The 19,646-nt window shown below is 36.1% G+C and overlaps 3 protein-coding genes across 13 annotated transcripts; 1 reads left to right on the top strand and 2 right to left on the bottom strand.

Annotated features, from left to right (window-relative positions):
* Positions 1 to 201: 201 nt before the first annotated feature.
* On the top strand, positions 202 to 12,927 carry LOC135168152 (dnaJ homolog subfamily C member 7 homolog). Of its 3 annotated transcripts, XR_010299994.1 has the most exons (4): positions 202 to 3,470; positions 4,916 to 5,613; positions 6,148 to 8,252; positions 9,861 to 12,927. XR_010299994.1 is itself a non-coding variant. In XM_064132080.1 (2 exons), the coding sequence occupies exons 1-2, from the start codon at positions 2,478 to 2,480 to the stop codon at positions 5,555 to 5,557; spliced, it is 1,635 nt and encodes a 544-aa protein (XP_063988150.1). In that variant the 5' UTR covers positions 203 to 2,477; the 3' UTR covers positions 5,558 to 5,917. The 3 variants fall into 3 exon arrangements, 1 of the variants encoding a protein (XP_063988150.1); XR_010299993.1 differs by lacking the exons at positions 6,148 to 8,252; positions 9,861 to 12,927 and adding an exon at positions 5,680 to 5,917; XM_064132080.1 differs by lacking the exons at positions 6,148 to 8,252; positions 9,861 to 12,927 and having other exon boundaries at positions 203 to 3,470; positions 4,916 to 5,917.
* LOC135168153 (gustatory receptor for sugar taste 43a-like) lies at positions 6,931 to 11,384 on the bottom strand. 3 transcript variants are annotated; one of them, XM_064132081.1, is made up of 8 exons: positions 11,259 to 11,384; positions 10,937 to 11,035; positions 10,682 to 10,696; positions 10,137 to 10,335; positions 9,866 to 10,082; positions 9,310 to 9,754; positions 8,132 to 8,565; positions 6,931 to 7,084 (listed from the first exon to the last, which is right to left on the bottom strand). In XM_064132081.1, exons 1-8 carry the CDS (start codon positions 11,290 to 11,292, stop codon positions 6,932 to 6,934), a joined length of 1,596 nt encoding a protein of 531 aa, XP_063988151.1. In that variant the 5' UTR covers positions 11,293 to 11,384; the 3' UTR covers position 6,931. The 3 variants fall into 3 exon arrangements, with proteins under 3 accessions (XP_063988151.1, XP_063988152.1, XP_063988153.1); XM_064132082.1 differs by lacking the exon at positions 10,682 to 10,696; XM_064132083.1 differs by lacking the exons at positions 10,682 to 10,696; positions 10,937 to 11,035; positions 11,259 to 11,384 and adding an exon at positions 10,812 to 10,914.
* Positions 12,492 to 19,323, bottom strand: LOC135168151 (myotubularin-related protein 3). Of its 7 annotated transcripts, none has more exons than XM_064132074.1 (10): positions 18,864 to 19,311; positions 18,739 to 18,783; positions 16,317 to 17,768; positions 16,076 to 16,240; positions 15,333 to 15,577; positions 14,912 to 15,148; positions 14,309 to 14,594; positions 14,140 to 14,244; positions 13,892 to 14,076; positions 12,492 to 13,668 (listed from the first exon to the last, which is right to left on the bottom strand). In XM_064132074.1, exons 2-10 carry the CDS (start codon positions 18,763 to 18,765, stop codon positions 13,347 to 13,349), a joined length of 3,024 nt encoding a protein of 1,007 aa, XP_063988144.1. In that variant the 5' UTR covers positions 18,766 to 18,783; positions 18,864 to 19,311; the 3' UTR covers positions 12,492 to 13,346. The 7 variants fall into 7 exon arrangements, with proteins under 7 accessions (XP_063988144.1, XP_063988145.1, XP_063988148.1 ...); XM_064132075.1 differs by having other exon boundaries at positions 18,621 to 18,783; positions 18,864 to 19,310; XM_064132078.1 differs by lacking the exon at positions 18,739 to 18,783 and having other exon boundaries at positions 19,187 to 19,323.
* Between the last annotated feature and the right edge of the window lie 323 nt (positions 19,324 to 19,646).

Genomic DNA, 19,646 nt, shown 5'->3' with positions numbered 1-19,646 from the left:
GAGTACGATTGATCTTTCATTACGGAAGGAACCTCACTACGAAAGCTAAAGGTCTGCGTGCCAGAGTTACTTGTTACTTAAAAATTCCTTGTGGCAAATTCCGTTAAAAAAATGATTAAAATGAGGCTAAGAATGAAACAATCTTAGGATAGAACAACGGTTGCCTAATCACACGGATTATTCAAGAAAAGGTAAGAAACATCATAAGTTTGAAAATACTTTGACGTAAGACTGTCACTACTATTTGATTCATCTGAATATTCTTACCATAGCTTCTGTTTGTCTTAAATGATTTTCCAATGTATCATTCATAAATTACTCTGGCGATTTATTCATTTGTTTCATCTACGTGATTCTACTCATCATTCAACTCATCTCGTTCATTGAATTGTTATACTTACTACAACTTATTACTGGCATTTCACTCTTGTGATGCTGCAATTTACCCCTCTCGAGTGACTCTTGGACTTGTATTACTTATATTGCCTTTCTATTAGTATAAAAACAAAAATGAATTACCGTAGAGCATAGTGAAGAAAAATGAAACAATTTGGAACCACTACAATTGCAAATATTTTCGTTGGCAAACATACATTTTGTGATTTTACTTTAATGATCAATGTTCGTTGCAGATCTACGTAATTTTACTTGTATTATAGAAGAGAAACACTACGATATGGGGGGAAAGGGGAAGTCGGTATAGTTACATTGACTGGTGATATTGTATTTGTAAATCCACGAATTGAGACATTAACGAAATGTGCATATGGAATATGGAAGTGGATGGAAGTTTTCTTCTACAGATGAAATTAAGGTTTCCGCATATTGGTGTCCTCAAGGACAATCGAGTTAAGATCAAAGATGGGAAATCAATCCAATCATTGAAGAAAGAATTTTTTCTTCTCCCAATTGAAAATTCCTGTGATATTCCGCAATTTTTTTTTCAAGTAAAGCCGTTTTTAGTTCAAAGTTTCATTCATATAAATTAAAATATATAAATCCATGTAAAAACGTAACAACGTCGTCGATAGTTCAGTTTGTTAGGATTTTTCATACTTGCTCCAACTGATTTACACTAGCGATGGGTACTCTCCGATAATATACTAAAGTAACATAAAGTAATATAGCTTTTTGATTTGCTTTGCAGGAGAACTGATTACAAGTGCGAATTATGGGGAGTGAGCGTATTCAACATAGTAAAAAGTTATGTCGATTTGATATACATATGCCTATATGATTATTAATTTTATATGAAGATTGATTGAAGGTCTAATAATACAGCCACTCATCATAACACCATGTCAGAAGATCTCAACACTTTGACAATTAGACCAGGACAAGAAAGTCCAATAGTTGACTTGCACGATTGGGGTGGAAAGGAAGTGATGTACATTTTGTGACGAAAACTTGAATTTTCAATTTATTTACCGCACTACCCTCGCGTGGACGATGTTTCTAATAGCATTGCTGCTTATTCGAGTTACGTGCCCAGGAATATCGTTTTTCAGTTTTCTTTGCTATTACTATGACTAGCACTTCCAGCTGTGTTCAAAGATAGATAATTTCCCCTGCGACTTTCCATGGATTTACTTTTTTTTTTTCATTCAATTCTATAAGAACACATAAGTTAGATGACCTCTTTTTCAAAATTCCATAATAAATTAAGCATGCCTTACAGCAGTGTGGAAAGTTTTTTCCTGTTCTCTTTTTCTAGATTCCCGGATTATCCTTAAATACTTTATCAATATTTGGACTATCCTCTTTTGTAAATAATAGTGAAAAGTTCTATAAACCATCTGGGCTATTCATATTCAGTTGACTGTATTCAGTAGCATCCAAAGCCAATAGATGGCCATCTAGTTATCCTAAGTTGTATATCTATCCCATTAGATGTCTGTCTGTTTATCATAGAATTTATTGAGGCGGTTTTCATGCACCTTAGAATTGGGATTCCTATAATTATAGGAAATTTTTCAAGCGTATATTAGATTTGAAATAAGAATGACCAGCTAATGTCTTGTTGCCTAAAACGTCACTTTTCCTCAACTTGTAATGGAAAAAAAATCATCTTATAATCGATCGTGAAAAAAGTGATGGTATTTTTCTGCGCTCGTAGTAAAATATATGATGTATTAAAAATAATCTTCACTTTCTGTGAATCTGATTCATAAGGATGATTAATCGCTTCGACTGTCTGGTTATATTCGATGCTCGTGTCTTTCATTTCGCAGTTGCCGTACTGGTAGGGTTATAATCATCGGTTGATGGTTCTCCCACCATTATATTGTATGGCATAAGGGAATACGAAGCTCGAATCTCGGTGGCAGACTTGAGTGAAAAATTGACTGCACAGTGTTGTGTTGATCGTGCAACATTAATCAACTTGGTCTATCAGCTATACAATAACAAAGCATTGTCACGTCACCCATCTTATCGAAGTAAATTCATAATCCACAGCATCGAACTCCACAATTGAAATGCAAGAAGAGGATTCTTCTCAGAAATCCAAGGGGCGAGGAATACCTGTTAAAGCCTGCATAAAATGTGGCGCTATTTGGAAACGAACGCATTACTGCCCAGCGGACGACAAGATATGCAAAACGTGCGGAAAAATTGGTCATTTGACGAAATATTGTCTCTTCAAAAAGACGAACTGCATGATACCGAACCCTGCAACATCGGTGAGACGTCAAACAGGTGAAAAATCACATCACCGATCAAATCCACCCACACATAATAACAATGTTAATAAATTCAAAGAGAACTCTTATGGGGAACAGACAGTCCAATATACGCCGAAGAGCGCAATAAAGTCTGAAGATCAAACTAAACAATCGAATGACGACATATTTGAGCAGAATATAAACTACTATTCCAAATTGATAAATTTATCCCCAAAGGATCCACAGAACTACAACAATCGATCGAGCTTCTATATGATGTCGAAGCAATACGAACACGCCTTTGCCGATTCTTCGAAAGTAATCGAGTTAGATCCCTCATCTGTTGAAGGCTACTGCCGTCTATTAAAGTGCGCAAATATCCTAGGGTGCACAATGGAAGCAGAGATATACATTAAGAAATTACGTAAATTCGATCCCGAGAACGAAGTATTAATCATCGAAGAAGAAAAATTCAACAAACTGCAAGGGTACAATCAGTGTGAGAGTTTAGCGGCGAAGAATAAGAACTATAAAGAGGCTCTGGCGAATGTGTGTGCGAGCTTGGCTATCAGTTCCGAGAATTTATCGCTGAAAATAAAAAAGGCTGAGTATATGGCACTATTGAAACAATACAATGAAAGTGAAAACATTGTGGAGAAGATTTTGGAGAAAGACTGCAATAATTTGAACGCTAAGTATATCTTGGGGATCAAGAAGTACCATTTGGATATCGATACTGCTGCGAAATATTTTGAGGAACTCCTGAAACTCGATCTTGATCATTGCAAAATTCGTGATTTTTATGAGGTACGTTCAGCAGTCGAAGAATTATCAATATATTTATCTGTGTGACCTTCCTAAGTTTGATACCTTAAATATGATAAGGATAAAGTCATCGGACCGGTTTCTATCAGAATTCAGTTAGATTGACATTACACGAAAATGTTTTAACTGCGTCACGGGCGAGCTCGATCGCGTTATTCGTTTGCGAAAAATCGTCTAAATTTCTACTCCTCATTATTATTCCAAGGAAACTGGAGCTGGGTTTTATCCAGAATTTGATAAGAACAATGCTTTTTATATGTGATTGAAAAAAAAATGTATTATCATTATTATTTTTCGAATAAGTGGAGAACCTTTGAAGCAAATACTGTCGAAAAACTACTGGATCATATTCATTTAAAATCTAATCGGGTCTGTAGGAAATATTTTACAAGTGTGTAGGAGTATTGAAATAACTTCATTCAAATAATTCTTCCAATTCGAAATAATACTCGTATATTGTAGAGTTGATTAACGAAATACTAATAAAGATGAACGCAAACCGAATTGCATTGATTTTAATAAATAATCGGCGGAAGACGCTAATTGTGCTGTTGCCCGCGTTGCTAGGCCCATTGACGTAAATTTCCGTCCCAGCATTCGTCATTTGTTTATATAAAATAATCCCATGCAACATCATCCTAGTCCCAAGTATTTTCTCGGTATCTTTATGCTATGCCATCGGCGGTCGATCCAGGCATAGAACGTCTTTGTTTCAAGCCCGAAAATGTATCTTATAACGCTTCGAAAAATTCCCGCACAGGTCCTATAAAGATATGATTTTATTATATTGAATATAGTGCAAGAAAATTACTCTCTAGTCTCGGGCCTTTTTTACAAGGGTTCTAGGCATGTGGTTATAGCCCTTTGGGCCTGAGCGTTTGGCACACCATTCAGGGTCTACGACCAAATGTCCATCTATAAAAACATGTATTGTACTGTTGGGACTTTGAGAGGTCTATGGATATTTTTTTGTGAAATCACAGTTGAATAGTCCGTTATCTCAGATAAATTGGAAGGGAGTAAAAACCTGTAAAGAAAATCCGATTGTCGACCGAGTCTGCTTCGCTGTTTATGCATTGTGTCATTCTTATAAAACTCTTTGACAGTTTCAAATACTACGCTTTGATTGCCTAGAATCTGAATGAGGGAAATATTTAAGAAAAGTTGGAGAGAATTTTCAATAGTATTATCACCAGTGCCTGAAAATTATCGTGGGAAGTAGGAATTCGACAAACTCATTCCAAGCCAGGGAAACTTGGAGTAGTATTTATTGAATTGTTTTTCCACGTCGAAGTGCCTTTTCATTTACTTGTAAACGAAAAGACGACTTTGTTTGGTAGTAAACGGAAAAATTTTCCAAACCTTTGAATAGTACAATACAACTAAATGAGTTTCTTCTATTAGTTCTAATACATAATTTCTTACAGAAAGCACGGAGAATATCGGAGAAGAAAACGCGTGGAAACGACGCATTTTTGAATAAAAACTTTGAAGCAGCCCACAATTACTATTCATCAGCTTTGGAAATCGATCCTGACCACGTGAACATGAAAATCAAATTATACTTCAACATGGGTCAAGCATCTTGGAACATGAAGAAATATAGACAAGCAATCGCAGAGTACGAACACGTCATACGCAATGATGCTAATAATCATTATGCTCTGAAACAACGCGGCAAATGTTACATGCTGATTAACAAACATAAGGAAGCTATTGCTGACTTTACCTACGTTCTAACGTTAAACCCCATGGATTCCGACTGCAGACAATTGATCAATGACGCTACCGAACAAGTTGTATCTTTCTTAGGGAAAGATCCTTACGAAATCCTGGGCGTGAGGAAAGATTCATCGCTCCAAGAAATCAAAGACGTTTATGACCACAAAGAACTTCTACATTATCTCAATCGCGTAGTGCATACTACTGAAGCGGAAAAAACTAAACATGAAAACAATTTCAAAGAAGTAACATTCGCATATGAGAAGCTATTGGAAATGGTTGAAAATAAAGCCAACTTTAATGTTGAGGATACATCTATTAAACCCTATAATCTCTTCGGTGATTGAGAACATGTCATATTGGAATGGAGAATCTATAATCATTTTTCACCGGAACAAAACTGGTATGAAATTTGTTTAACGATAATAATTCTTAACAACAATTTTTGACGATCAATATAATTTTACAGTACAGTTCTATAGTATACTATAGAAAAAAATAAGTCAAAATAAAATGCTTAAGTGTCTTTATAAAAATAAAGGAGAAGAAAGAAGAAAGCCAACCAACCCAAAAAATGTAACGTTATCCATAGTATATTTAAATGTTCTCTGTTATACTTTTTATTATTTTATAAACAGAAAACTTGATCTTATTATGATGTATTTTTACAGTTTTCAAATAAGTAATGAATCTATGTGGATATAAAATTTCGCATTGTCTGATATACTTTTCCAAACCTATTGCATAACGTCTCACGTAATAAAAAAACAACAATAGCATGGAATAGATTGGTTACGTGAAATTAGCATTTTTGCCATCACACCAACGTTCAGTCGTTGGCGAAAAAAGGATTTTCGTTTATTATTAAACGAAGAGGCTCTTCCCGACACTCGCTGAGCGTAACATCACTAACAGAATACCACTTTTCGTCCTTAAGCTTGGAAAACAGATCAACATTTCCCATGTGCCAAATTGATATCCGGTCCGAAGACGAAGATGTCAAGCACTTGGTGGAGATCAAGTTGTTTTCTGAGGTGTAGTTGCCAACATTCTTTTCGAGGGGAGAGATTATTCGGATCTACGTGCGACGAAGGGTTTTAACTTGTGTGATTGGTAGCCGTCACTTTCGCCACGAGCCACCAAAATTGCACTCTTTACCACTGCATCGAACTTGTATCAAAATATACTAAAATACTATTAGATCCCTGGGCTGTGGAACGTTGCTCGTCTATTTTGATATACCATAAGTTTAGATATCGGAGATACTAATGATTACTTTAAACAAATCATATCAAACTATCCCTAAATTTTGGGTTTTATTGGTTAATCTCATATGAACAGATGTAGTGCGAGCCAAGTTTGAATTCAGCGTGTGCTGGAGCACAGCATTCACACAGGAAAATAAAACTAGATAATGTCTTAATCTTTGCAATCATTTTCAGTCCGGATTTTTTTTGATAATGCTATATCTGTTGCATGTTCTGCTTACTTAAATTTATTACTTTTTGTATTCTTTTTCAATAACAAAGTGTTTTTCATTTGATCATTTCCTATGATACTAAGGACTAGAATTAAGACATAAATTTCTACATCTTGTGCCATCACATGAGTTTTTTAGTAGATTGAAGAGGAGCCACTTTTTACAAGATAAATCTATTGCAAGAATCATTATAATTCAGACCGGTATTTATAACCGGTACTTTCGGTTTATGGGTCAGATTCTATGGAGTCTTCACACCCGTTGAATTGTGTAATGACGACACATTTTGAAGCAGAAGAGTGGCATTCTTCAACATATTATTTGCATCTTTGGTGTCATCGGCTTTTTGAAATTGGATGAGAATAACTAGATATGTGGTAACTGCACCGGCCATCTATAAGAAAGTCAAAAATAGGAAATGAGTGATTAAAATTTTGGGATAAACAAATTTTACTGCTGGCAATATCGAACTCCAATACGTTTGAAAACCCTTTTCATCCATGATGGGCAGTGCCATCATTAGCTTTTGGATGGGTACCATATCACCGACATTATAATCTGCATTATCAGTAAAAAAGACTGTATATCCGTTCGTTATCGCATGAGATTCATAACAAATATGGGCCTTCCGTTTTACGATATGTGAACGATATTCAACTTGATAAAGAGAAAGAGAGATGAATGCTAGCTTATCTTTGCATTATCTCTAATCACGTAAAAACTTAGCCTGTGCGTTGGAATAGAAAGTATATTCCGACACGAGTGCGAAACGTTTTTTAACTCATGGAAGCATGTTTGTATCGGAAGAACATTACATTTGAAATATTCAATTTTTCTAAAATTGTTTTAAAATTTCAATCACCTAAAATCCTTTCACATGACTTTCAAATCCTCTGATTCAAGTGATAAATAAACTCCAAGTCACATTTCATTTAGGAATTTAGGACCAAAAAACATGTAACGGTTGAATACAATGTGAAAGACCAATTGTACATCCCACCGAACCATTTCATTTTCCAAATCTTTCCTGACATTTATCCACTACAACTAGCGAAAGAACCCACAACTCAAGTGATCAACACATGGCCGTTGTTCTTACGTTGGTCTGCAGAAAAGAAAAGCCGGATCAGTTCCATTTTCCCTAAACACATTTCTTCCACTTCCTATTCAGAATATTTTTCAACAATAACAAATTTACAATTTTATCCTCCCGCTGTGGAATGTTGACAAGCCCCAAAGAAAAATACAACAGTTCCGTTCTCATGCAACCGTCGAATCAATAGAATTTCTCGTCCCATATTTATCGGAAATTAGTCATGTATTAAAGGTCAATATCATTATCGTCATTATCATCACATTTCATATTCATATTCGTTACGAAAATAAAGGAAACAAGTGTCTAACAACGGAAGATAAAATAAAAGAACTTTGATATAGATACCGAAGTGATTAGAGCCCGATCTAAAGAAAAGAGTCCACAAGCAGTGAAGTCCAATGGTCTGTGCAGAAGCTGGAGCGAGAAGAGTTCAAGTTGTTTCCTCACATAAGGTTCCCAATGATAAGTAAGTAACTGACTGACTAACACCGCTGTTCTTTTTGATTCTGTTGTTGTTGCATAACAAGGCTGAACTACTATCAACATCCTAAATACATGGAATGCACACCAGGCGAATTGTACAGCAATGAATAATGCCTCTTTGTCGCTGTTTGCTTCCATCATCAAGAAGTAGGGAGTGATAATCAAGTGGAGTAAACAAGTAATCGTAACCACGAGGATTGGTAACCCAAATGCCTTGTTGAGGAGTACGTTGGTGTCGCAAATCGATGAGTGCACATTTATCAATTGAGAGATTGTGTCTGTTGTTTCACGAGTTTCTAAAATCATGACAAAATTTTCTTCAAAACCACTTTGTAATGGGAGTACAAGTAAATTATTCACAAACAGACAATTCAAACAAAACTATTAAACCACCAAAAGCGCCGAAAATAAAATGAACAAAGTATCTACCGGCATTTGCACCCCCCGCGCTGACTTTTACCATAGCTAAACCGATCAAATACATCTATTTAATCCCCTAAAGATGCTTTAAAATTTTAATTGGATAGTACTAGTATGTTGTAGTAATTGAGGAACTTTGAAAAATTGAACAATATCGATCTAATCGAATACCGGTGAATTTAACACATACTTTTCTCTAACACTTTTGACAATTCAACATATGCAAATTGAATAAGTGCACAGTTTTGCACACGTATGTGTGTCATTTAGATATAACTTGTAATCTAGATATGGATGGAGCATGAAATTTTCTTGAGCCATATTTATTTATTTATTTGCAAAAATTTTACTGTGCATGTTGGTTATAATTTATAATCAGCTATTCTCACGAATATTCTAAAACATGTACAAGAGAATGACCGTATATCCACCATGAAAAATAGGAAAGAGTGGGTAGATCATCCATTTTCTAAAATAAATAATACCTGTGTGGGCCATCTGAGGAAAATTCATGAATATCCATAACGTGACCAAAATACAGATACATCAGATTACAGAAAAACTGATACCCCAGACAAGAAAAGAGATACAATAGTCAATCTAAAATAAATAGTTCTTGCCTCCATCACCAGCCATCCAGTCTGATACTTTGGGCGTTCTAAAGACCCTTGCAGGTCTTGCTTCTATTCCGGCCCGTGGATATGTTAAAAATTCATTCTGATCCTTGCATTCACTACTGAAGTTGACATCTTTTTCCGAGAGATTCCTTCCAGTTTTCAATAAAGTTTCCAAATTCTTATTCAGTCTCAAGAAACGTTCGTTCAGGTTGTAGGTAGTAATGGTGTATTGTATTTCAATCATTAACGCCTGCATGTATAGAAAATATATGGGAGAGTAGTTGATGGGACCTTTGTCAGGCATTTTTCTTTTCAGTTTAGTTTGCATGTCCCAAACATAAACATCAAGAGAAGATATTGTTATCAAATAAACAAGTGCACCTCCGGTGATGATTATTGCGAATCTCCGTGTTTTTTTTGCGTTGATAAATCCAATCCTTTCGTCGGCCTACAGACAAAATGAAAATCCACAAAATACAAATGATAAATTATAATTACTCAGTGAATGTTTTTTTTATATTTTGTTCTTTTTTTCTCTTCTGTAAATTACTCAGCTTACGTCAACCAGACGTCCCATAATCTCCTGAATGTACTTCCACCGAAAAGGAGCCCCAAGTACTCCAACAGCAGCTAAAAGAGCAACGGCAACGACGTCTCCAATGGTAACATTTAACGCAGTCTGATGCTTCAGCCTGGTGCTGTGTACCCATCCGTCCCTGAGGTCTCTCCAAAGGCCCCAAATTTCAGCGCAGATAAATAGCAAAAGTAGACAAACCCTGTTCAAATTCTAAAGCATTAAACTCTGTACAAGAGATAGTAGATTTGCTCACCCGTATATAATCTCAAGCACGTGAATCTTGGAATTATATCTCCCACTTGCTTGGATAGTGAATCTCACTGGTAATAGCCCAAATCCTTTACTCAAGTGGTAAATGGGAAAGAGACCCTGGTACAAATCCGATTTCACTTGCTTATTCATTGTTACTTTGTGTTTAGCCGTATCACCTTCATTAGCACTGGTCATCAATCCTATTAAGGGAATTATCTATTCATTCAAATAACATGATGTTCCAAAATATCAGCCTATCAGTTGTATATTTTGAAAGGCCCACCCCGGTAATTTTCGGTTCCACTTTAATGCGCGGCAAGGATTCTTTTTTTTTTCTTGTAATTTTTGGGCATTTATCATTATTGAGTTATCTGATTGAGCACAACAGATAATGAATTTTACTTATTCCAAAAACCGAGCGTATGACTAAGCTGAATGAGTGTTTGTCTCAGAGTGCATTAGCGTGCCTCCAATTCTCTGACACTTACACAATCATCGCGGACCTTGGCGGTTCAATCGTTTAAAATGATGAAAAATTGTACTCACTAGGTTTTGGAAATGCTTGTTTAATAACATCCCAAGACACATGCATATTTGATCGATGCAAAGAATGGAAAGAATACGTTTATAAAGCTTTAAAAATAAATTTGATGCTCTTTCAACTGTTGTCTCTCACCTGCACACCATTTGTAAACAAGTCTGCTGAGTGTATTTTGATTTCATTCGTTATAACAATGAAAACACGACTCGCAGGCCTTTATCTTGATGGCGAACTATCGTTTTATGAAGTAAATTACTCACTGTGAGTCGAGTTGAGATGAGAATCGAAGCGAAATGATAAACCCAGTGTTTGCATCTCGTCAATGGGAATTATAATTACTATTGACCATTCGATCAGTGCTGTTGGATGAAATATGATCATTATCATTGGTAAACACGTGCATTTCTACCCTGGTCAAGTGCATCAATTGGATCGATGTTATGAGACCAATAACAGGGACAAGTATATTCAAACAAAAATAGAATAATGCATATCTAGCAGGTGTTATTGGTATCTCCCACACTTAGGCAGTAGCACATATATATGAATGGTAAATAATAGAAAATGTAAGAATCTTCTTACCACAAATTTCATGGCCAAGGTCAGGGGTGCTCATTAAAAAAAATCCATTAAAAAATAACTGCCCAATCGCATTGTACAAAATTGAGCACAATGATTGAATACCAATATTATAACGTTATCCTATATAACATGTTTCCTTCATGTTTTTGGAGTGGAACTGCTTTTTAAACCTTCTTTTATTATTTGTTTAAAAAAATAATAATGGTTTTTGTTTTTTTATCTGAAACTTTCCAAGTCGTGCCACGGAAAACATATCATTCTTCCCCACGTTCTTACCGCCCTCATTTTCAGCTCGAATGAGTACTTTGCACTTGGGAAAAGACAATCTGTTATCCACGGCTAATCTTGAAATGCACTATTTTTCTCCAGAGTGCTTCAATTTCTTTCAAGAAAAAAAGTTATCTTATACTATTATTAGATGAGATAGATGTGCCAGGTATTTCATTATACAATCCAAATAAAAATTATTCTCAACAATTTGCTAGACACAAATAATCAGTTGCAGAGTAATTCTGATCATAATAATGTTACCAAACATGATCTTGAATAATGGGATATTCTATTTTTTTACCATTATATTACTATTGATTCCAAGAAATGCCCATAATAGCTCCATCTTAAGTATGAAAAATTTCCACCTTCAAGTCAGGAAAGTTGTATTTTACAATCTTACTAATCATTCGTCTTAGGTGACAATGTTTTTTTTCATAGAACATTACTTCTGTCATAATTTGTTGGTAAAACGACTGCAGTGCACGTATTGATATGTCGCAGATGTTATTATTGTTGATTATTCTTCAACTGACGGGGTAAAAACGATCTTGGATTTCTTTTTCACTCTCATTTGCCCGTAAACTCCGTCTCTAAAAAGATGTCTGTCAAAATGAATTTTCAACGTTAACTTTTATGAAAAAATTTCAACATGTCACTACACGACCAGAAAAATGATTTAAAATTATGTGCCTGTGCCGTATTCTGTCAGTTAAAACAATATTCGGTAAGAATGACGAAGCAATTACACACAATTTCAGTAAACTTTCAGGAAAACTATGGAATGTTCAGTGAAAAAATGCGTAACTGTTCCATAATTTTTACTGAGTACTGTTTTGACTGGTAGATAAGTTGATTTTGGTAGGATATTTTTAACATGGCAATTGTTGTAGCATCATATGACTCGTAATCATGTCTTTGGGTATAATTACGGGTTGATGAAGATAATCTCAACAGTTCCAATTTTAAGTATATTTATATATTTTTCGTTTTTATTAATTAAAGGTTGTTTTTTGAAATAATTGCGTTCATGAGATGACCATAATATTTACGTCTACTAAATGTTCCGCGCATCAATACCAATTAAAATGTACAGTGAAAATTAGCCCATCAAAAACCGAATAAAGAAAGAGCACTCGAATATTGCCTAATTCTTTTCCACTCGAGGTAGCCATAAAATGGAAATACAATGATATATATAATTCGTTCTTTTGGTTCTTTTTTTGCTCAAACATCACATCAATCGGATTATTAACATGCTCTCAAACGTCTGTCACAGCCTATAAAATAAATCGCCTTCCTACTATTGTCCACTACAAAAATGATTTACAATTTTCACGAACGCTCAAGGTATATAAATATACCTCAAGGATAAAACCAAACAAAAAAAAAGTAAAAACCACGTGAAATTACAATAAAATTATTGTACATTATTCTCCAATTATTTTTTGCTTTTAATAATTGTTAAATATGATTCCACCTTCAACTCTGTTTTCTCCGTCCACCCATCACCAATTCTATACACACCACCGTACAAATATTATTAATTCTATCAATAAATATTCGATCGTCATTGGATCATAGTGCGATGAATGTCCCTCCAATGTTTTTATAGATTTATATAGATTTTTTTTAGTTTACAAATGTGTATGTATAAATACGACGTTCAAATCTCTCAAATTTTAATCCAAAATTACATTGCTTTTTGAAAAGCTGAAAAACGTCATCAACCACGAGGTATGCAGCATAACGCCTCCTTTGATTATTGTTGTTGTTGTTGTTGTTGTTATTTATAATTTCGCTTTTATTACGAGGTGTTCAATTGACAGGCTGCCTCGTTGCCGCAGATGTTTGTGGTTCCTGGTGATTGGTCTGCAATGAGGCTTCGGCGCATCCCTCTTTTGATATTGGAATGACTTTTGATCGTGGGCAAACCAGGGTAATCTCTGAGCTTGCTGGGACATTAGTTGAGTCATTGTCAGATTTACCAGTATGACGTGTACACTGACATGAACTGGTATGGTGATGATGAAGACGTGAAAAACAGTCACTACAGACACGTACGGGATTGTAGAGTTGTTCGGAGGGTAGAGGGGTAGAATTTTCAGAGCAATCTGCGCAAAATATTTTGCCACAACATCTGAAACATTATCGAATGTATTACATTCAATTAAGGGATTCATTTTTTTCATTTTAGAGAGTTGTATGTATAGATTCCAAGCTCTTTAATCGGGAACAAATAATAAAGAAAAACCTAATTTAATTATACTTTTGAGTTTTGAAATCTTGGGTCAACGGCTACTCAATATCACTAATTAAGGTTCGGGAAGTCTGGAAAAAACGCTTTTCAAGTAATCATTTACCGGCAATGATGCTTCCGCCGACCGAGCCAGAATTCTGTATCGCAGCCCATACACCTGTTAACAGCATGATCCGGCACCCACAAAGTTGGAACCGGTCCAAGCTCTTCCACAGCCTCCCAGGACATATCAGAGGGTAATGATTCACCATTGTCGGCCGTGCTTCCTACGGAATCGGCCAATGAAGCCTAAGAAAAAAATACATTCCTCAATAAATTTTCAAAATCCATCAACAAATTCTTATTACTTACAATTTCATCAATACGATCGGTATCTGGACTATAATTCGTGCAGACTTTTTGTATAAGCGCCAGCCGTGTTGTGTGTAATTCCTTTCTCAAGGCCTCCTCTTTCACCTAACGAAGGGAAATTAGAGAGCCATTGAAAGATTAATGCATTACTAAATCACATGTTTCTGACCTTGTGTTCGACGATGATTTGTTGAACACGCAATTGAATATCACAATGAATCACTGGGAGTCCATCAACATCGTCTAAACTGTCAGGACTGTCAAGGCCCAAGTCATGATGGATTGGTGATGCTGGACAATTACTGCTCGGTGTCCTTGAAGCTAATCCTGCACTGGTGTCACTGACATCGCTGCCTTCTTGGTTTGAACAATTGCATGAACCTTGATGGCGATTCATTCCGTGATTCTCTGTCAAAGAAATTGCATGTCCAGTCTGGAGGGATGTCGCTTGTAATCTGTGTTAAGTGTAAAAAAAATTGGTATATTTCGATATCATTCCAGAAAAATAGATTTCGGATTGTCAGAGAGTTATAGCACGAGTCGAAAACAGATGATAAAATCTTCCGAGTCGAAAACGGATGATAAAATCTTTCGAGCCAAATCTATTTGTCTCATCAGTATTGAATGACTTTTTTCATTGTAATTTATAGAAAATGGACGTTTTAGGAGCGTGACACATGCTTAGAAAGTGACGTCTTTCAAGAACATAACAAAAAAAAAATCGTTTCCACATGAATTGGACGATCAATTATCATGATGTGCAGGTCCTTACGTGTGTTTCCCTCCATTAGAGTGAACTATAGACGGTTCAGTATTTGGTATCAAAGTGTCAGTCGAACTGTCCACTGAGATATTGGCTGGTAAATCATTGATCACCTGAGACGTAGGATAATTCTCGTTATGAGGATCAGATCGTAGTGGCTTTGTGTCTTCTCTACATACAATCTCATCCGTGTGTACATCTTCAGTCTTATCTGATTCATTCGCGAGGCTCATCGAATCAAATTTTCTATAAAAGTAGAAGAAGAATAGAGCACAGTAGAGGATTACCTTATTGTGGGAAAAAGCAAGGGCTCTGCCATGAACTAATCTCTCCCTTTTTTTTTCTTCAAATGATTAAAGTAGCCAGTGAAAAACAATGATTTAACAAATTTATTATTTATCAGATATTGTAAATTAAAAAGTCGATTTACTTTTCAATGGAAATACTGGGATCGCTCAGTCTACGATGAAGAAACGCCACGTGATCCTGGGCCTGAATTAAATCACCATAGGAACGGGTCTTCGTCATCTGCCCCTGGGGTTCTTCGTTTTCACCTAGCTCGATATCAATAACAGATACTCGCTGTTTGTCCGGCTTCGGCGACATCTCCATAGAACCCAAATATACTTCCGACCAAAGAACAAGATCACGGACATTGCAATTTGGCCACAAGACCTTCAAACAAAAAAACATAGTGTCACAACAAGAAAAAAATCAGTAATTCAATAAGCGCCATCTATCTAGAGATGTAAATTTAGTGAATATTAGATGTAAAAAGGTAAAGAGAAATTTGACTCGTATGATTAGAAAGTTGGAGAAAGTTGTAATGATGATAAATTAAATTTTCAGAGTTAACAAATATTTTTTTTTAAATTACACAATTTGTTCATCTCCTTGTCAATCTCAAACGCTATGATTTGTCCGATTTTGATCATTTCAATGAGATAGTAACTCTTTTTCTATTGCTTCATCTGAATATATAAATAAATTTAATTTTATAAATTAAAAAATGGAATATTCCAATGAATTATAAAAATAGAATTAAAAAAGACTTTCTCACAGATTCCTTAGGGAAAATACTTCGGAAAAGAGCGGTTAAATCATGGCAAAAAGGAGAAGAAATGGGAAAAGCTGCTCTCTTTCACTAAGAAAATTATTATATCTTAGAATTACCACATTTTTTGAAGGTGAATAAAGATGATTAACGAAAGCATTTGAATTGAGAAAACGCCAAACGGAGAAGGTATGTTCTCTGACCCTCGATTGCAATCGCTCCTGTCTAGTATTACACAAAAATGTTCCAAATAATTGAGAGTATGTATGCTGCGCAAGTTTTACCTGGAATTTGAAAGAACAAGAGAATTATAGAAGGAAGTAGTCATTAGAAAAAAAAAACATTATATTAAAGACTTACGATATAGGTTGAAGACATTTGAAAACTGCACTGGAACTGTTTGATAAGTTGATGCACACAATCCAACCACTGAAGGAAAACCGGGCAGCGCTCATTGAGATCCTCACAGCCAACAGTTTGGCCACATCGATCGGAAAATTTGTGTCCGAAGTCTAACCATTCTCTCTCGCAAAGTATTTGAAAGCCCTCCATGGTGCGATAATAAGGATCAAGTAATATCTGAGCGAGAGCGACAATTTGTGGTGTACGATCCCAGCCATCGCTGCAATGAACAAGAACTGGTCTACCATCGCGCTCAATGGCTGATGCAACAGTGACAGCAGCGCGAAGAAGACCAGACATATGTTGAAGCCACCTGGTACCTTCCAAAAGGCTCAACCAATTGGGCTGATCAGCGTCCGATGCGCAGAGTTGTCTGACAGCGTGGAAACTCTTTCTGATTGAATGTATATTTGGTAAATTCATAAATTGTATGTCACAACTTGGGTAATACTCTGGGCACTCGCAACCACCGCCCCGTGCTCTGTTTGCAACAGCTGTTGTATAAGATCTTGCATCGACAATGAGAACCTTCTTGGGGGTGTTTGGTGTCACGGGGTCATCACCGGGATCGGAATAATTTATTGGTGATTCGAGGGTTAATTCTCCACGATCGTAAGAACACGCATCTGACAGAGCTTTCAATAAATCTTCGTCTTCAGGACTTCGCCATCCCAGCCATCCTACCTCTGGTTGACTACTACGGGCAATCACTGCCCCATTGGTCACATGTCGCCAAACAACGGCAGGAATCCTTCGGGAACTCCGAAATTTAGCTACTGTCTCTAGAATTTCATCAGTAATGCAAGCTGGCACTAAAAGTTGAGGAGGATATGATGGACACATGCAATAATCTTTATTTATTTGACTTATACGCCAACTTCCATGGAGATTGAATTTCAATCGTTCCACTTCTGCATTGAAAGTAGCAATGTAAGAATTTGTATCTTTCCCGAGTCTCGGATAATCCTTGCCGTCCTCCATTGACCAGGCATAATAGCTGAAGGCAAAAATATCCTCTACACTCTTTCTGGGATAAGTCACTTTGTGAAGACGCTTAAACCACTCTAAGCAGTGTTCATTCGTTGAAAATGCACAACTCACTGAACGAGCATCTTTACATCCTATGTGAAGGTAAAATATCTCTTTGACTTCTAATTGTTCAATCAGGCCAAGTGGGATATTATAACAAGTCTGACTGAGTTGCAAATAAAGTCTGTAGTTCGATAGCGCTAATATTCCATCAAAAGTCCGTCCAAGTGCGACAACGCACTCACCGCTGAGAGGAGTAAATGGTACTGACAATGACGGATCTTCAGTTTCAAAATGAGCGTGTTTTGGAAAAAGTTCAGATGCATGCAAATGGCAAATAGACTGGAGGCTCGTTGGCTCCTCGGAACTCCCCATAACGATCTGAAAAATCAAATCCAATATTTATTTTTTCCATCGGCTGTCCGTTCTATGGTAACACATTTTCTGCAATTAAAAGCTTTCTCTTACTTTTATAAATACGACAGTTCTTAAACTATCAAAAATGAATACGTATTAAAAGTCAATACGTCTCTGTTCCGTAGAAATTGTAAATTATCGATAAAAATTATCATTGTTTTAAATCCACTGAGTTCTCTATTTATATTGAATAATTACAATAATAACACAACGCACACAACTTTTCAGCCGTAAAATAAAGATAAGTTAAGGCAGACATCTGCAATTAGATCAACCACAACGACACATGGACTATCGGTCATTCGAGAAAACCGTTGACAAGGAAAACAACAATATCAAGTTCAATTATTTTTAGTCACTAAAATAAAATAAAAGCATAAGATTTCTACTTGAGAAATGCTATTCAGTTACATTGACATTAGCACAGGCCTCCGAGAAACACAGAAATACGAAAAATGAGGGAATTCCAAAGCAATAGTGAAACGTCGATTGTAGAGGCTGTCCTCCGGTTCTCAAGGAGAAATCCGTGAGTGGAAAAGAGTTGAACGGTCTTGGTTCGTAAAGACGAATGCACACGAGCACGAAATGATAAAAGAAAAAAAAACAAGTCCCTAACCCCCTGCAACACGGACAAATATGGTCAACATGGTACAGGAGAAATTAAGAAAATGTTCCGGAATTTATAAGGGACGAATGTGATTGCGATACTCTCCAAAAGAGCTATTGCCCATTATTGACCCACTACACGGAAAAATTTAATAAACAACTTAGGCACATGACGTATTAATTTAAAAAATCAGGAAAAAATACACTCACACTAGTTCTGAATGACGTCGCCAGAGAATAAAGGAAAAAATGTGAAAAAACACTGAAAATGCTGTTAATAGTCCTTCATCAATAACTTTACACCTTCACACAATGTCCATGAACGTACCATGTATAATGCACGCTTACTGAACATTTCCAGTGCAAAGTTGCTCTGAAAAAATGGATTATTTTTGCGAGCGTTAAACATTTAGTTGGTTATAATTTGACATGATACACGTATAATTCACTGACCAGGGAAAACCTCGCACACTCCAAATTTTCCAAATGAGTACTGCTGGATTATTCACAACTAATTTCATTGCAACATAGAAATAGTATTTTACTCATCCATTTCTCAGTTGTGAAAATAATTCTCTCAACACTCTGTTCACTTGTCACTTTTTCTATCGGTATTAAATAAACACATTGAAATGACGTTTCAAGGATCATTAAAAGCAAATGGCCTGCTCAAGCCCACCTTCGTTATCACCAAATTTTCTATATCTTTTAATGCTCTCCTTCGATTTGCCCTTAGACTAAACACAAATAAAACCACAGGTTTGATTAATACATACATATATGTGATTTTTTGTTTTTTTTTTTTGTTTTTTTTCTTTTATTTAGACACAGGGATTTTACAGGGGTCGAGTACGATAGGACGGAGAAAAAACGCCTTCGCCTATGAATGCTTGTTATAAAGAGAATATATCCCAGTGGAAACCCTTTCGTTATTTTCATGGTTCTCCGCGGGGGGCTCCGTTTGTACTTTCTCAACTGTACAAATGATCAACTGTAGAGAGAATTTTCAGACGTTGAGAGCACCGGTGTGCAGGGATTCAACTGTCGAGACAAAAAGGTAAGCTGTACATGTGGCGCTGGGTCCACTGTTACGTCCCAATCGTTCCAACTATGTAACTAGGGGGAACTCTAGCGCCAATTCAGGAATTCAGCGCCAGTTTTGAGTGTGGGAACGTTGACCGCCAAAGCTCTGATGAGCACTCCATCAGATTTAATTTAATAATTGAGGATTATTTA

The sequence above is a fragment of the Diachasmimorpha longicaudata genome, chromosome 12, assembly GCF_034640455.1.
Source record: "Diachasmimorpha longicaudata isolate KC_UGA_2023 chromosome 12, iyDiaLong2, whole genome shotgun sequence".
Taxonomy (NCBI): Eukaryota; Metazoa; Arthropoda; class Insecta; order Hymenoptera; family Braconidae; genus Diachasmimorpha; species Diachasmimorpha longicaudata.
The sequence above is the reverse complement of the archived record's forward strand: the minus strand, read 5'-3'. Positions and strand labels throughout refer to the sequence as shown.

What these genes read in the sequence shown, in the direction of transcription:
- LOC135168152 (XM_064132080.1), top strand. Translation starts at nt 2,478, where the DNA reads ATGCAAGAAGAGGATTCTTCTCAGAAATCCAAGGGGCGAGGAATACCT. An exon ending in AAATTCGTGATTTTTATGAG is followed by an intron (nt 3,471 to 4,915) that starts GTACGTTCAGCA and finishes AATTTCTTACAG; the next exon opens with AAAGCACGGAGAATATCGGA.
- LOC135168153 (XM_064132081.1), bottom strand. Translation starts at nt 11,292, where the DNA reads ATGAGCACCCCTGACCTTGGCCATGAAATTTGTG. An exon ending in CCTTGGCCATGAAATTTGTG is followed by an intron (nt 11,036 to 11,258) that starts GTAAGAAGATTC and finishes TTCATCCAACAG; the next exon opens with CACTGATCGAATGGTCAATA. An exon ending in CTGGATGGCTGGTGATGGAG is followed by an intron (nt 8,566 to 9,309) that starts GCAAGAACTATT and finishes TCATGATTTTAG; the next exon opens with AAACTCGTGAAACAACAGAC.
- LOC135168151 (XM_064132074.1), bottom strand. Translation starts at nt 18,765, where the DNA reads ATGTTCAGTAAGCGTGCATTATACATG. An exon ending in CCCAGTATTTCCATTGAAAA is followed by an intron (nt 15,149 to 15,332) that starts GTAAATCGACTT and finishes CTACTTTTATAG; the next exon opens with AAAATTTGATTCGATGAGCC. An exon ending in AAATCATCGTCGAACACAAG is followed by an intron (nt 14,245 to 14,308) that starts GTCAGAAACATG and finishes TCCCTTCGTTAG; the next exon opens with GTGAAAGAGGAGGCCTTGAG.